General features: G+C 36.6%; 2 protein-coding genes across 21 annotated transcripts in view; one reads left to right on the top strand and one right to left on the bottom strand.

Annotated features, from left to right (window-relative positions):
- Positions 1 to 14174, top strand: part of LOC123769981 (protein VAC14 homolog) — a 26746-nt gene extending 12572 nt beyond the window's left edge. Inside the window, exons 10-16 of one of the 2 annotated variants that reach the window (XR_011222088.1) lie at positions 561 to 675; positions 2623 to 2797; positions 3496 to 3614; positions 4537 to 4616; positions 5702 to 5846; positions 7525 to 13862; positions 13917 to 14174. Coding sequence is in view for 1 of the 2 variants with exons in the window: in XM_045761512.2 (XP_045617468.1) it covers positions 561 to 675; positions 2623 to 2797; positions 3496 to 3614; positions 4537 to 4616; positions 5702 to 5846; positions 7525 to 7693 (803 nt within the window). In the remaining variant the exon portion in view is untranslated. Of the gene's footprint in view, positions 1 to 560; positions 676 to 2622; positions 2798 to 3495; positions 3615 to 4536; positions 4617 to 5701; positions 5847 to 7524 lie in introns of both variants that reach the window. The other variant, XM_045761512.2, reaches the window with a different exon arrangement.
- LOC123769983 (annexin B9) overlaps positions 14173 to 16324 on the bottom strand; it is a 32750-nt gene continuing 30598 nt past the window's right edge. For 11 of the 19 annotated variants that reach the window (XM_045761519.2, XM_045761518.2, XM_069301194.1 and 8 more), the window contains one exon: positions 14173 to 16324. In XM_045761519.2, coding sequence (XP_045617475.1) covers positions 16271 to 16324 — 54 coding nt within the window. In that variant the 3' untranslated portion in view covers positions 14173 to 16270. The other 8 variants (XM_069301198.1, XM_069301193.1, XM_069301197.1 and 5 more) reach the window with 1 other exon arrangement.

The raw sequence follows: 16324 nt of genomic DNA, 5'->3' as shown, positions 1-16324 counted from the left end.
CATGGAGGTACAATGTTCTGGGCTGACCATCACACATGATCGTGTTACACAAACTGAATATATCATAATTAATCACATAATAGTAGACACTTGGACATGAAACTAGACTGTTGTCTGTTTTATACTTGATAATGACTGCTCTGAAGAAGTATTACCTTACTTGAGGAGGGTAATTATCTGACACTATCTCAAAGCACTTAAAATGTCCTCTCTGGAAAACAGTCAAAAGATATTTTGTAATACAGTATGGTATGTACATAGAAGATACTCAAAGGTCAGTTTTCATATACAGTATGTGTACAAAGTTATTTGTTACAGACCGTCAAGTTGCTCCAGTTCCTCAGATGGCAGGCAAGAACCCTGAATGTGGTGTGCATTTTTCCCCTACGTATTGCCATGCAGAGGTGTTTTAAAAGGAAGTTGGTGGCTCTAGGGTCTCTTTGTTTCAATTAGCTTAGAACCCAGATCCTTCAAAAAAGTAGTGACATTCTTACCCCTAGCAAAAGTGTGACAGCATAACCATGTTATTTTCTTTTTTCTTTTTCTTTTATTTGTATTAGAGAGTGACGAGAAAAACAACCTTGATGAATACTTCACGAGGTTTCTCCAAAACCTTCTTCATCTATTTGCTACGGAAAGAAACCTTTTAGAGGACAGAGGACCATTTATTATAAGGTAAACGATTTTTGTTTTACCTTCCAATGACTTGTTTTGTATCCCCTCCTCATGTTTTATACTTAGTCTTATGTAATGATATTTAGTGATGTTTGGGTAGATTCTTTCTTTGTTTTTAGTTATACTGTACTTAGTTATATGTAGTTTGTTTTTGCAGCTATTGTTTGTGTGCTGCGGTCTGCCCCCCTCCTCCCCCCAAAGGAGTGGGAGGAGGGGGGTGAACAAGCAGGTGCTGGTTTATAACATTTTCTATTATAACATGTTCCCCTTGATAATGTTCTCCCTTTCCCTAGAGAGCACTAATGTCTTAAAAACATCATCATTGGCATGGCATCTCTTGTTTGGAAGGTTCTTGTTATCCAACCTGTCAGTTTTCTTGGAGTTGTGACAGCAACTTTGCTGTGTTCTTTAAAAGTAAGAAAAGTCTTCTGACAGGATTACTCCTAAATCTTTTACATTGCTTTTTCTTTCAATAGTGTGCTTTGACTGTGTTCTATATGTGGTTTCTGCTTTGATGTTTTTGTTTTTCCATAGTGCAGTAATTGGAGCTTATCCTCATTAAACATTATTTTATTTCCTGTGGCCCATTGAAAGACTTGATTAACAACATATTGGAGGATTGCTGTGTCCTCCATATTGTCTTTACTCTCGTGAAAATTCTAGTGTCCTCTGCAATGGATAATACAGTAGTATAGTTTGTATTCTTGTGTATGTCTGATATGAGGATGAAGAAAACTACCAGAGCAAGCACAGTACCTCGGGGGACTGAGCTTCTCACAGTGGAGGATTCAGATTTTAATTTGTTGATTATTACACTCTGGGTTCTGTATGTTAGGAAGTTAAAGATCCATTTTCCTACTTTGCTAGTAATTTCTTTTCTGCTATTTTGTGTGCATTAACACCATGTCAAATGCTTTTGTGGAAACTGTGTATTTTGTTTGTCTTCCATGGCATCTAAGGCCATGTCATAGTGGTCTAGCAATTGTGAGAGGCAGAAGCACCCTGTTCTGAACCCATGAAAGATCTCATCTTAATGACCATACTTTCCCATCCTCATGACTTTGCAATTTCTTAACATTCCTGAGTACTTCTTCCACCTGTTTAGCTCCATTTTGGTCAGACTTTAAGGGATGAACTTTTCCTTTTTTTTAATTCTTACCAATTCTTCTGTAGTCACAGATATTATCTTTAGTTGTAAGACATTCCACTAGCCTAACAATTTTATTTACTACTTTTACTTTTTCTATGGCTCTTTCTGACCTAGATGTTATTTCCTTTGCAACCAAAAATTATTAAGGACTTACTGTACTTCTATCAATCATGTTTTGTATCAGCAAGTTTGATGCCAGTTCATTTCTGACTTCCTGTCTGATATCTACACTTCTGTGGCTGCTGCAGGTTCTGGCTTCCCTAGCTGCTGCTGCTTCTAAAATTTATTATTCTCTGGCCACTTGTGCATAAGTTAGTTGCATATTTTTCTTGCTCTTTTTCTATATCCTCTGTAACCTCCTCTTTAATGACAAGAGTTCTTTTTCTCTGTTGAATTTCCCTCCCTAAATTATCGTATTCACGAACATCAAGATTTGAGTTAACTTCAAAAGCTATTTTTAATACTATACTGTGTTTCTCCTCCAGGACTCTTCCTTAAGCTTCCCAGAGTAACTTATCCTTGCATAATTCCATTATTTGACCGTCAAGAGCTGTTGCCTTGCTACTCAAGCTTTCATTACTGCTTGTGGTATGTGGGATGGGTATAGCAGTGATGAAGTATGTGAGAGATGTGGGATGGGTATAGATAGCAGTGATGAAGTATGTGAGAGTTGTGGTGTGAGTGATAGGGTTGAGGAAATTAAATATGAAATTTTAAAATGAAGCAATGAGATTAATATGGATATGTTAATTAACAGATTGCCTGAGAAAAATGTCTTATTTATGTTTTCATTTCAGACAACTTTGTGTGATGCTCAATGCAGAAGATATCTATCAGACACTGGCTGAGTTACTACAAAAGGAGGAAAATCTTACCTTTGCATCAGAAATGGTGCAGACATTATCTTCAATTCTTCTCACATCAAAGGAATTATTCTCTCTAAGAATACAACTGAAAGATCTCTCAACACCGGTAACGTAGCCATAGTCAATAACTACATGTGACGTTGATGATCATCATGGTATCTTGTAGAAAGAGCCACATTCTAGTCCTGGAGCCTCAGTGGGCAAGGGTGGGCCTCGAAGGTCCAGTGCATCCCCCTGAAGGCTTGACTGGACTATCACTTGGCTTGGCAACCTACTGAGGGGCCCGGGCAAGGCTTGGGAGGTAGAAGAACTCTCAGAACCCACTATACCAGAAAAAGAGTTTCACTACATTCAACACTTGATTCTCTTTGTGGATGTTCATCATATGAACAGGAGGCAGTAATTAAGATTTTGCTCAGTAAAATTAACCTAAAGAGCATGGGAAATAGGAGGATATGAATAATGTTATTCACTGTTGCACTAAACCAATAAATATATCTAATCTTTTCCCAGTAAATCACAAAAACTCCCACCACACAAAATTGGAAATCTACTGTAGATATAAATCAGATTCTTTGGATTTTGTATGTGTAAATTCTGCATACAATATTTTTAGTAATACTGTGCTGTAGTGTGTACAGTATTTGTGTGCCTTTAAAAAAATATATGAAGTACTGTAACTCCTAGTGTTAATAACAACTGATTTTGAGCATTTTGTATTTCCATTAATATAATTCATCAGTTTTGAAAAACATCAAACACATATTTCTCTTCAATTAATAGGCTTAATTTTTGTTATTTCAGGAAAGCTGCCAGTTGTTTGTGAACTTGTACCGCTCATGGAGTCATAATTCTGTGGCCACCCTCACTATTTGTCTTCTCACCCAGAACTACGAACATGCCGCAACTCTTGTTCATGCCTTGTATCCTTTTAAAATGGGTATTAGATTTTGCGTAATTGTGTTTACTTTGTATGTGAGTTATGTCTCCTGTCTGTATATTGTATGTCTCTATTCCCGATGCTTTATATACACTGGTACTCCTAAACCTGCACTCTGAGGGAGGGGAGGAGGGGTGGCCATTACTAAACATGCGCCACCCACAGGTGACGGCAGGTTCCTTAGTAGATAATGCATAGCGCATTATCCAATATCATTATCATGCTTCCAGTGATGATTGGTTTGCTTGGTATACTTCATTACAACCATATAGAGTTGTGAAAAACCATATGAACGTCATTGTATACAGTACATATAAAGTAATTATTATGGAATTTTATACAGTGACAATAACTGCATTCACTTAGTAATATTTATGATGAAAACCTGCATTCATGTAGTAATGTAACCATGAAACGATAGCTGGATTTTTGTCATAGATCAAGGTAAATGCCATTCCATCCACATAGAGCTATTACCATAAATGCTTATTTGCATCATACATATAAAATCCTGACAATAATTGTTTAAATCTTCATATGATGATAACCGCATTACCTCATGAATCATCCTATGACGATAACTGCTGTCTAAGGGTTAATAAATGTAATGCACACAGATTGTCTGAGTCCCGCGAATTCAAAATAATTGTGCTGACCACCGAGTGTTTCCTCTCGCATTTGAAGTGTATCTTTATGTCTTTCCAATTTAAAGTAATGTACATGTACTTTAAGTAATGAAGTAGGGAGGTTTCATTTAATTTATATTATTGAATATAAGTATAAATTACCTATATACCCCCCCCCCTCCCTTTCCCCACCTGTTCCTCCTCATATCAGTCACTATGAGTATATATATATCAAATACATAATGCTTCTTAATGTTATCTTTCCTTAATGGCGTATAGTGGTGATATTGAAGTGACCACAGACTTCTTAGTGGAAGTGGACAAGCTGGTCCAGTTAATAGAATCTCCAATATTTACTTGTAAGTATTTATCCCAGCTCTTTAGTCTTTTCTCATTACTGTGTAATGCAATTTCCAGTGATTAAAAGATTATGGTTGTACAGTATCTATTAAATCTTATAATGGATTTCTTGGAGATTTACTCTGTTGACATTAATACCATAACATTTGTATCTTTTATTAATAGTATTATTTTGTAGGATTATAATACCTGTACAGGTTAAATATTTCATTGTAATATTAGACCTGATATCCTTCAGTGTGTGCTTGAAGATGTTCATATGGTCAGCCAGACAAGTAGACAAAGCCTAACCCCTAAATGGTGCAGCAAGTTAAAATTACTACACTCTACATCAAATGGGAAAATATTGCATATGGCACTTGCAACAGTATAGTGGTTAACCTTTGCAATGTGTGTAACATTATATGATGTTTAGGTAACACATCAGTAAACATTTGCCATGTTGAAAAATGACCTAGAATTGGCATTGTTCCTATTATTAAGGAATGATTTTTAACAATACAGGATTTTCTGTGTGCAAACAGATACAGTATTGTAATGACTGTAACCCCTTGCACAATGCAAGAATTAAACACTGGTATAGCCAAACTTAAGAGATTGTACCGGGCTTCCGAGACCCACCCTGACCTAGTGGAAGCCAGGGCCAGAAGCCAGAGCAAGTAGCCCTCACCTCACTCAATGAGGTGAGGGATACTTGGGAGCCGAGATCTACCTGAAGCCAAGGAAAAACACAAGATAAGTTAGATGCACAAAACAAGAGACTGCTTGAAGGAAACAGTGACCCTGATGTAAACAAAGCAAATGCTCATCACTGCAAGATTGTGTCGTGATGTGTTAGCAGTACGATTCAGGGTTCATTTCAACTTGCTTTAGGGATTGTTTTGTTTATTAGAATTTAATTATGGTTATAGGAGACATACTGAAACTGCCTAACAGTTCTTTGTGGGCTTCTGTTTTTTCTATCCCTAGCAATGATAAGTAGAATTCACAAATTAAATCCATTCTCTTTAGATTGTTATTATTTTGTTTGCTTTTCTCTTTGGTCTATTGCTTCAACAATTTATATTCCTTATTCCTTTCTTAGATTTGCGTCTACAATTGCTGGACCCAGTAGGTCACTCAGCACTGGTGGAGACACTCTATGGACTTCTCATGCTACTTCCTCAGAGTGATGCATTCACACTTCTGCGATGTCGTCTTAACTGCGTTCCTCCTGCTCATCTTCTCAAGTATGTAGTTATTTAGTCTGAAAATGTTATTACTCATTTTGGAGTTCTCTTATCTGTTCCAGTCATAGTTACCTTAATCCAATTGCAACCAGACATTGTAAAGAAATCATGTTTTTATTATAAAAAAATTTACTCGTACACTGCAACCTCACCTCGGTGTATATCTAGTTGCAATACACACTTTTCAGGCCAGATATACTTACCCTCCCAGCCAAACAAGTGTTCAGTGAAGTGCATAATGTGTGGGTTTGCTGTGTGTGTAAGGCCATAGTTAACAAGCCTGTAGGAAAGTTGATGGGCCTGGTTCATTTACATAATTTTGAGGTCATGGCCCGTCCTTTAAAAAATAAGAATTTAAGGGCTGGATCCTGAGAAATACAGGCAGTGAGATTGAAGCCTCTTTACAGTCAAGTTCTCGTTAGTTATCCATCATATGATCAGTTGAAACTGAAGTTTCGCTCGCTAAAAATCTCATAGAGCTTGGGAAATGTTAGGGTGTGAATAGTAACACACTTAATATGGCTCCAGTCATGTTTTAAATTATTTTTGTAGATGGATGCAATAGTAGGAGAAAGTGTTGGAGCCTTGGGAAAACCATTGAGGATATAAAAAAACAAATTCTATGGTTCATTTTCATTTTGAGTTTACCCAGTTTTCATTCACATACAGTAGGTATGAGTCCTGTTACCGTAGAAAATGAAGTTTTGAGGCCAAAATGTAGGAAATAAGCTAGATGTGGTGAAATCTCTATATAGGCAGGTTCTTCTGGTATTTATCCATCATATATTCACCTAGTTGTATTCACCTAGTTGTGCTTGCAGGGATTGAGCTCCGCTCTTTTGGCCCGCCTCTCAACTGTTACTAACTACTAACTTTTTTTCCTTTCTCCACCCCCCCCCCCCACCCCCCACCCCCCAGGAAGCAGCCCGTAACATCTGTCTAACTTCCAGGGTACCTATTTACTGCTAGGTAACAGGGACATCAAGGTGAAAGAAACGCTGCCCATTTGTTTTTCGCCATTACCGGGGGATCGAACCTCGGTCCCCAGGATTACGAGCCCTGAGTGCTGTCCACTCAGCCACCAGGCGCCCATATGATAGGATAAAATTACAATTTTGTCCAGTGAAATTAAATCATGGAAATAGAGCATGGGTAATAATTAAGAGTATGAGAGTGGATGCAAACATATCCACCCAAGTGCTTCATTTTGTGAATCATGCAATTGACTGTATTGCTTCACCTATTTATTGGATTTTTTCTCAATGATGGTGATGGTAACAATCCCCAGCTCCCTGCAGCTCTGTGAGAGGAGCCAGGCTCTGGCTGTGGTTCCCCGGTAGGCCAACAGGACTCCTATGACTGATTTGACTCAATAGTGGGAAGGTACTCTCAGTAAGATAGCTTCAGGGAGCCACCAAGGCTCTACCGGAAAGCCTTGGAAAGCGGAAAGGCACTTCATTACATTCATTGTTGCTTTTTAATTATTCTTCTATTGTAGTTGTTGTTAATAGCATTTATGGTTTTAATTATAATAATAATTAAAATCACAAATGTTATTAAACTACATTCTTTGTATGTTTCTGTGATAGATAATTACACACTTAAACCTTTCTTTTTCTACATGCACTCACCCACACACACCTCAAGTCATATTGACTTAGCATTTCCTTTGTTACAGACACACCCATGCCAAGGTAGAGACACGTCATCATGCCATAAATATGGACTTTGATGAACTTCTGTCACATTTTTGTTCCATTCAAGATAAACACCGCAAGTACAAACATCAGAAAATCAAGCAAAGATTGCAGTCCAGCATCGATCCTGGAGCCCGACACCAGAGCTAGTGCGAGAAATCTCATGAGTATTGGCATTCATGGATCCATAGTATCAACATCTCTATTTTTGTTTTATTAACTTTTGGACTGCTCAGCTATTTAAATGATCGATGTGCACCCAACAAAAAACAGCTAATTAATCAAATGGGAAAAAATCACATATTGTGATTTTTGCACAGAAGGTAATCACCTATTGCATCTGGAGCATTATAAGAGTTAAAGATGTATTGATTCATACTTTTTCATAATTTTCTTTGGATAAGATTTTTTTCACTGTTGTAGAGAGAAGTATACAAGTAGCACGTAGAGTATATTATTTTATACTTAAAATATGTAACTACAATTATGAATTTATATCTACTGCATCTCTTATTTTATTTAATCATGGTTAATTGTAACTATATAAATTTATATTTGTATATCTTAAAATGTTGTATATTTATAAGTGCTGCACTTCCTCTATTATTAATACATACAACATGGAACACATTTGCCTTATGTAGCTGAGGAAACTTTTCTCAACATTTAAACATGTTCGATGTCTTTGTCTTCTTCCTACACGTAGGAAATTACCCACTTCCTTTTATAACCGCTGTGGTCACATTCTGGGCCAAGCTCGGTGTCGACATTTACCCGAGGGCCAACATATTTAGTGGCCTCGACAGGGACAGGAAGCCATGAGGGCCACCTTCTCTAGTGGCCTCGACAGGGACAGCAAGCCCTGAGGGCCACCTTCTTTAGTGGCCTCGACAGGGACAGGAAGCCATGAGGACCATCATCTCTAGTGACCTTGACTTTCATAACATATAATCTCAATAAAAATACTTAAAGACCTGCAATTTGGAAAAAAACATAACCATAAAAAGATTGCTGTGTTGCTAGTACATAACTGATTCCTAACATGTGTGATTTAATATATAATTATTGAATACCAAAAACATAGCCATTCCCCATTTAACACTTTCGCGCGCAGAGCATGAGCGCCACAGACTTTGATGTCATGCTCCTGGCGGTGTGGGTGAGCATGGGGCGACACCGAAATGCGTATACTCGTTTCAGTTTTCTCACCTTAATTCTCATGCTACATCGTTTGTTATAATGTCCAAAAGCCCGGCGTGACTCCCCGCAGTAAAGCCCAAAGCTACCCATGAATGAACACCAATTGGCACACTGCAACCTAATGTAAATACCCATTCAGTTTGATAACATCAATTTTCATGTTACGTCTTTCATTTTGATATCAATTTGTTCGCAATATAAAGGCGCGTATTTTAAATCTAGTCCCATAATAAGAGCAATAAATGGAAATTTAACAAATATTTTAAATTTTGGACGCTCATCATCACAAAATTACTTATCTCTTTTCAGTGTTCTGACACCAATTTTTGTGTTACACATTTCATTTTGGTATAAAATTGTTTGCAATCTAAAGACACGCATTTTAAAACTAGTCCTATAATAATAGCACAATAAGTAGGATTTTAATAAATATTTTAAAATTTGGGCCAAAAAAGTATTTATAATCTTTCCAGTGTTCTGACATCAATTTTGGTATCAAATTGTGCGCAAACTAAAGGCACTCATTTTAAAACCACTCCCAGATTGCTCAGATATAATTTAAATTTTTAACAAATATTTTAATATGATGGATGCCACTTGTGTCCACGACTCGGACTCAAGAGAAAAATTATGGACTTCATGGGCATTCACCGAATGCTATAGTGTTAACTGTATGGCCAATATTAATTTTAGTGATTGACCAAAGCATTGTTTTCCATATTCCATAATCACATTAGGGTTGTTTAATTTATTTATTTTTTGATAAATGTTTCTCCTACATATTTTATTGCTGTACATATGCTGCAAGAAACACACTATACATACCTTCATTAAACCTCTCAGAAACTTCAGTGTCTTACACTTAAACCTTAGGATGCCAGCGATGCTTATAGATATTTTGTCGGTAATTAGGTACTGTATACTTTGGTATGTTTATAACAACTGTGTAGTAGTGGTAGTTAGTATAATTCACTTCTGCTTTTGAATTATTGAAAACCACAATAACAGAAGTGCATATTGAAAGACACTCCCATTTAATTGATTAGTGTGTGTAATAAAATTCAGCCATTAAAGGTCAATTATTTTGTTGATAGTGAGAGAAGTTATCACCTATACATTTAAGCCAATTGCAGTCATAATTGAGAAATTTTATCAGTGACTGAACTATTGGGAATTATGATTGTTTTTGTGTGATGTCCTGATGGCCCACCTTATTCAGAGTATGTACTGTCCTGGTGATCAATTAAGATATACCATGCTCTGATTACTTTTCCAATTAAATTTGGTAGGTACAGTACCTTATTCTGATAGATCTATGAAAAAAAAAAAAAAAAAAAAAAAAAATTGTCTTTTATATCCTAGTTGCTCAAGAACAAGCTGCCACTATGAACCCACTTTGTTCTTGTATTGCCGTGAGTAAAAATGTACATATAATGTGTACAGGTTGGCTTCCTAAAAACTTGAAATTAAGCACATTCTCTTATTAAAATAAATTCTGAAATGGGGTAGTTAATGATTTATTTCTGATGCGTGTACTATATTCTTGCTTTTACCACTCGTCCATTCCAGGCGATCATAAGTCTTGTTTTTCGAATGTCCCCTTGAGTCATTTGTCCCTCGATGAATCCAATGCCTTTTGCACCGTTCATCCTATGTCTTTCTTCTCTTATATTGGCATCCTGAGTGATATTTAGGAGCTTCTGAATATCCTGTGACTCAGTGCTAAACAGTCACCCGGCTTGGTGCCACTTTGCATATCCAGGCCAAATGACACTGCCAGGTAAATTGTCTTTAAATCTTATCACAAGATTCTGAAGCACATTAATAAATATGCCAGGATGGGACTGAGTGGGGATCCTACTGCAAATCAAACATCAATGAAAAATATTTCTAATAGCTCACTGCAATCAGCCAATTGTGTAGCTGTATTATTATTTAAGAATTTATAACATTCAAGAGGGTGTTTCACCAAACACTGATTAATTTATCGAATCTTTTGTAAATACTGTAATGACAAAATGTTAATTACAAGTAAAGGTATTTAGAGCTACACAAGGCATTGTATTCCATATTATCTACAATTTTTTCCTGTGATTTAAAAATCTTTATCCATACACCAGTAGTACAGTTATACAATATATATTTGAATATATAAATTGCAACTGTTAAATGTTATTGAATCTATATTGAAGTAAGGTGAGAACACTTACAGTGCTGTAAGTGAAATACATACAGAAGTGTTCAGGAGAAATAAAGATTGTCAAAGCAGCTATCTTCTAAAATGACGAGAAAATTATGTATACAATGGAGTATAACTAGACTTGTCTTAACCTAAAACTAGATTCCATCCAATTTACATATTAGGAAGATATTACCTGAAGAAGCAGCATAATTGTTAAATGTAGCTGAAATGTTAGTCTAGCATCACACCATAAAATAATGAGGTACCGTATGTTTTTGTAATGTGTTATCTTGATGGTGTCTCGAGTGACACAGCAGTGTAGTTTATGTACAAGTTGCATGGCTCGTTACGTGACGGCAGTGTAATCCATGTGCATGTTCCACAATTTGTTATGTGACAGTAGTGTAATCTACATACAAGTTGTACAATTTGTTACCTGACAACAGTGTAGTTCACAAACAAGTTGCATAATTTGTTAAGTGACTGCAGTGTAGCTCATATACAAGTTGTGCTATTAATTACAAGACAGCAGTGTAACCCACTACAAATCGCACCTATCAAAGTTTACATATAAAATTACAGTACATTAATTACATATGAGAGTCACAATAACAGCATAACACGTAGACATTGTTATTATCACCACAGAAACTTTGTTCATAACAAATAGGTGTACAGCTGTCTAAATCAAACTTACAATTTTGGCATAAAGTGAGTAACATTTAGCTTACAATTTAAAAGGTGATATATACTGTACTGGAAAAACAAAGTGTGGTTTACCATTAGGACAGTGAAGTAGATACTGGTACAATTTATATCACAAAACTGATATAAGATAATTAGAAGTACAACTGATATAAATTAATCATAATGTGTAGTTATAGGTATTTGCACACCTTCGGCATTTTTCATCAACAGATTCGGATTATCCCAGCTCAAAATCACTCCAAAACACACAGCTCATATAAAATTGATCTTACTTCAATGGGACTCAAAGTGCCTGCCAGTCAACCATCTCTTTGTGACAGTAGTTCCTTTATAAAAGTAAGTAACACATTGGACTTGCCTCCAGATTAAGGTTCATTGAAGCCCGTTCAAGTCTCCTGCTCGTCTTCTCATTGCGTGTCTTGTTTGCTCGTCTCCAGCTATGCTTTGTAAGTAATCCAACTCGCCTCCAGTGAGGCTTGGTAATATTTATTTTCACTATATTCAGATAAATTTGAGTGTATATTTCAACTCATCTTAAATATAGCTCAATGCCTACTTGCATATATGTCCATGCACATAAAATGAAACCAACTGTTTCTTCTCACAGCAGATTACGTTCTCCGTTAAGTGCCTCATGACCATTCTGTTAGTGTTCACACACCCTTCATTGTCTACTTTATATACAATCCAGTTTGTAGTAAATTGGCTATATTTACTCCAAATGCTGAGCCATTTTAACACTTTCGCTCACCCCGCGCGCCACCCCTCAACTGTGCGATATAGGACCCAGGGTGTCACGGGAGCGTACGTAAATTCTGAAAAGTGTATACTCTCTTCAACTTTGTCACCTTAATTCTCGTCCTACGAGATTAAATTTGGTATCATTGTGTTCGCAATAGAATTCTCTACAGCACTAAATGCATATAAACTACAAAAGCCCGGCTAATTACCCGCAACAAACAGAGAAAGTGCGAACGAGTTACCCAGGAGCGCCCAAACGCGATAAAATGTTTTCACTATTTTCACTCTGGTCACCTCAATTTTTGTCCTAGGTCTTTCATTTTGGTCTCAATGGGTTCACAATAGAATTCTCTAGAGGAACATTAGCATATAAAATATAAAACCTGGTCACGCTCCAACCGCCGACGAGTTGAAGACGGGCCATGCGTTAGCCGCGAGTGAGCGCTCAGATGCCTTCCAGCTACACTCCCAATTCCCTCCCTTTTCAAGCCTTTCTTTCGCAATTTTCTTCTTGGAAGGGCCTTGTTCATGATCACTATCCATCGTGGAGTAAGGGTAGATAGTTTCTAAAGCCGCAGTAAGAAATATAGCCACGGAAAATAGCCGAAATGTTCACACGTTTGAGATGCGAGGGGAGGCGACATTGGTCACAACAGTGGAGCGAAAACAATGGGCCCACGGCGTGTGCCAAGCCACCTGAGGGCCACGAGGCTCAACAAAGAAAATGGGAAGAAATCGGCGCACATTTTAAAACCAGTCCCAAAAAAATCGATAAAAACCTGATTTTTGGCGATTATTTAAAGTGGATGACGCAATGCTGCGTCATCCCCGGTATTACCGACAGTAAACGGATGACGCAATGCTGCGTCATGCCCGGGCGAAAGTGTTAAGAATTCATAGTTTTTTTTGTCTCTAAATTTTAAAATGTCACAATCTAAAATGTATTTTATTAATACTGTGTATATGTGTGTATGTATAATATATATGTATGTTTAACCTCTATTACATTATGGATATAGTATGATCTATTTCTTTTAATACTGTTTAGATAAGGTAGTATGATGTGGCTGTCTTTCAAAGACATACAGAAGTATGGTGTGGCTGTCTTTAATGCAAGAGCAATAGTTTTGCGGTGTTGTGTGAAGGATATCATGCATGAGATATAGTGTTGTGTGAAGGATATCAAGAACTTTTATTTTAGAGTTTACATACTTGGGCAGCTATGCTTAATAACAGAAAATCTGTGGGAGGAGATACAGTATTAGCATTTTTATACCAGTATTATAGTCTGTAGGTTGAAGAAGTGTACAGATTATAGCTACTATTTTCAGAGGCTGAAAATGTTGTGTTGTTGAGATTTATATTGTTTGACATGCGTCTTATTTTTAAGCCGTCATTCAAGCTGTTTAGGGATATGTCCTCAAATTTAAATTACTTTCCCTACAGGTCCGCACTGGGGGTAGGTTAGGTCCTCACTGTGGGGGGTAGGTCAGGTCCTCACTGTGGGGGGTAGGTCAGGTCCTCACTGTGGGGAAAGGACAGGTCCACACTGTGGGGGAAACCCAGCTCTGAAATGGCTCTTATTAACTAGAGCAACCTTTGAATATTTAAATATTACAGAGTAACAGGAGTATGTTTACCTTAATTTGAGAACCCTTGGATTAGGGAAATTTGATCTTACAACCCTCGAAGAGAGAAGGGACGGAGCTAGCTCCTCACTCCACCGTAGTCACTCATGTATAAACACTTACCGTGCCCTGAACTTGGAGAGACATCTGTAATAATAAAACATCCAACACATTTTATATCAATTTATTGACACCCTTTATATGAGAGTGTATAAGAAATGTAAGTACTTGGGTACATTAAACAAGTGGTGGAAGAACAGGAAATATTGTAACAAAATGTTTTATAAAATAAAGTTTTATAAATAATTCCTAAGGCAATGTTTGGCTACATTCTGTAAACTTATACATATTGTAACTACACCCAATTAAGTACTGTACTTCTGATTTGGTAGTGAATACAAGTCAATATTGACAAGAGGTCAGTATTATAACTGCTTGTTCTGATGCTTGCTAGAAATATGGTCAAAATTCCTAACTAAATAATCTTGAAGCTTCATAACTCAATAAATATCTAAATTTTATAATACTGTATGTTCAAAGAATTACAAACACTTCAGATCCTCAAGACAATGCAAAGCAAACTTAAATGTAACGTTGAAAAAATATATTGAACAACATTTATTTATCATCATGAGAAAGGTTAAAAAAAATTATTCAAGCAAAATTCTGTAATACGTTCATCCTTAACATGCTCCCTTAAGAATAAAGCAAGCTAGAGACAAGAAGGTACCTTTAGACTGCATTGAATGGCTCAAATACAGACATGCTTAACCCCCTAAACTATGAAGTCATTTAAAAGTATTACATCAGGGAATACATAACAAAAATAGTTAAGAAATCAAATAGGGAAAAATTGCATATGGCACTTAGAGCAGTGCAAGGGTTAACATATTATAAATGAAGAAGCAGAACAGATACAAGGGCAAGCTCAAGGGAATTGTATATGGGATGCTTGTTTACAAGAGGACCAATTTCACACAAGCATTAAACAACACCTAAGCACTGTTAACACCCTACACTACCTAAGACTGTTAGGAGCAGCAAGCATAAAATGCATCACATAAGCAATTGCATCATTTATACCAAATAATCACCGATATCTTACAATGTTACGTTTTATTCAAGAAGGTTTCACACTCCCATGGAAATGCAAAATACTAATCAAGTTAAAAGGACCATAAACCTCATACTGAGAACTAAGCATTAATGTATAGCATTTAGGACACCTAGACTTTACAATGTAGTCCAACAAACATGTCAATGTGAGAATAATGTAGGGTTCTTTGTGTGGCATCATAAACTATCTGAAATTGGTAATAATCCTTATTTGTCAACAGCACCATTAACAGTTAGCAACCTACAAAATACTATAGATACATTACACTATAATAATGGGTATATAGCAATATAAAGGCACGTGTAGTATACTGTATGCTAATAAAGTTAGAAATTTGCTGAAATACACAATAAAAGACTAAGTATTTATGTAAACAATGCATCTTAGCTACAACATGCATGTAATTACTGTTTCTTCATTCTTCACATGCATAACATTAATAAATAAAATTACAATTCCGAACATTATCACACACACACAAAATACAAACAACTTTATGTAGTACTGTACTGTACTATACTGTACTGTACTGTACAGTACACTCGTAAACCAGTTAGCCAAATCTGCCTGCATTTGTATGTGGTATAATTGTTAAGACATTTCATTTTACAGTATTTATTATGTTAACAAGTGCAATTCCCTAAACACGCATCCATGTGTGTGTGAGCACATGCAAATGCGTGCAAGTATCTGTGTATGTATATTATGGACACACTAGAGGCAAGTTTCAAGCAACATGAGCCCAGCACCAACACCTACAAAATAATAACCGAATGATTAAACAGTTTTTGGGCATCAAGACATTTGGTCTCTCCGATGGCAGGACATCAGCTTAGATCACCACTCCTAGCCCTCAACCATGCCCAAGATGATATTCTTGAAGTCTCCGGAAATGTCACTCTGGAGTAATGAAACAGATCGTAAGCCATTAAAAATAGGTTTGGGCAGGCATCTAGATAACCACCAGATCGGAAGTAGACCTTAACTCTACTAACAATTCCCTCCTTACAGAGCCTTATCAAATCTGTAAGTAGTGCAATGTTATTTGCTCTGTGATCTACTCTTGACCTAATAATTTCTTCACAACACTGCCAGCACCCCAGCCTTCCTTCACTGGTAGAACACCTCATAAAATATAGAAATGAAAGCATTTAGCCTTCAACAAGTGCCAGGAGTAATTTCTTGTAATCTCCAGAAGTATCCCC

Source organism: Procambarus clarkii, chromosome 45 (assembly GCF_040958095.1).
Source record: "Procambarus clarkii isolate CNS0578487 chromosome 45, FALCON_Pclarkii_2.0, whole genome shotgun sequence".
Lineage (NCBI taxonomy): Eukaryota > Metazoa > Arthropoda > Malacostraca > Decapoda > Cambaridae > Procambarus > Procambarus clarkii.
Note: the sequence above shows the minus strand (reverse complement) of the source record. Positions and strands in the feature narration are given on the sequence as shown.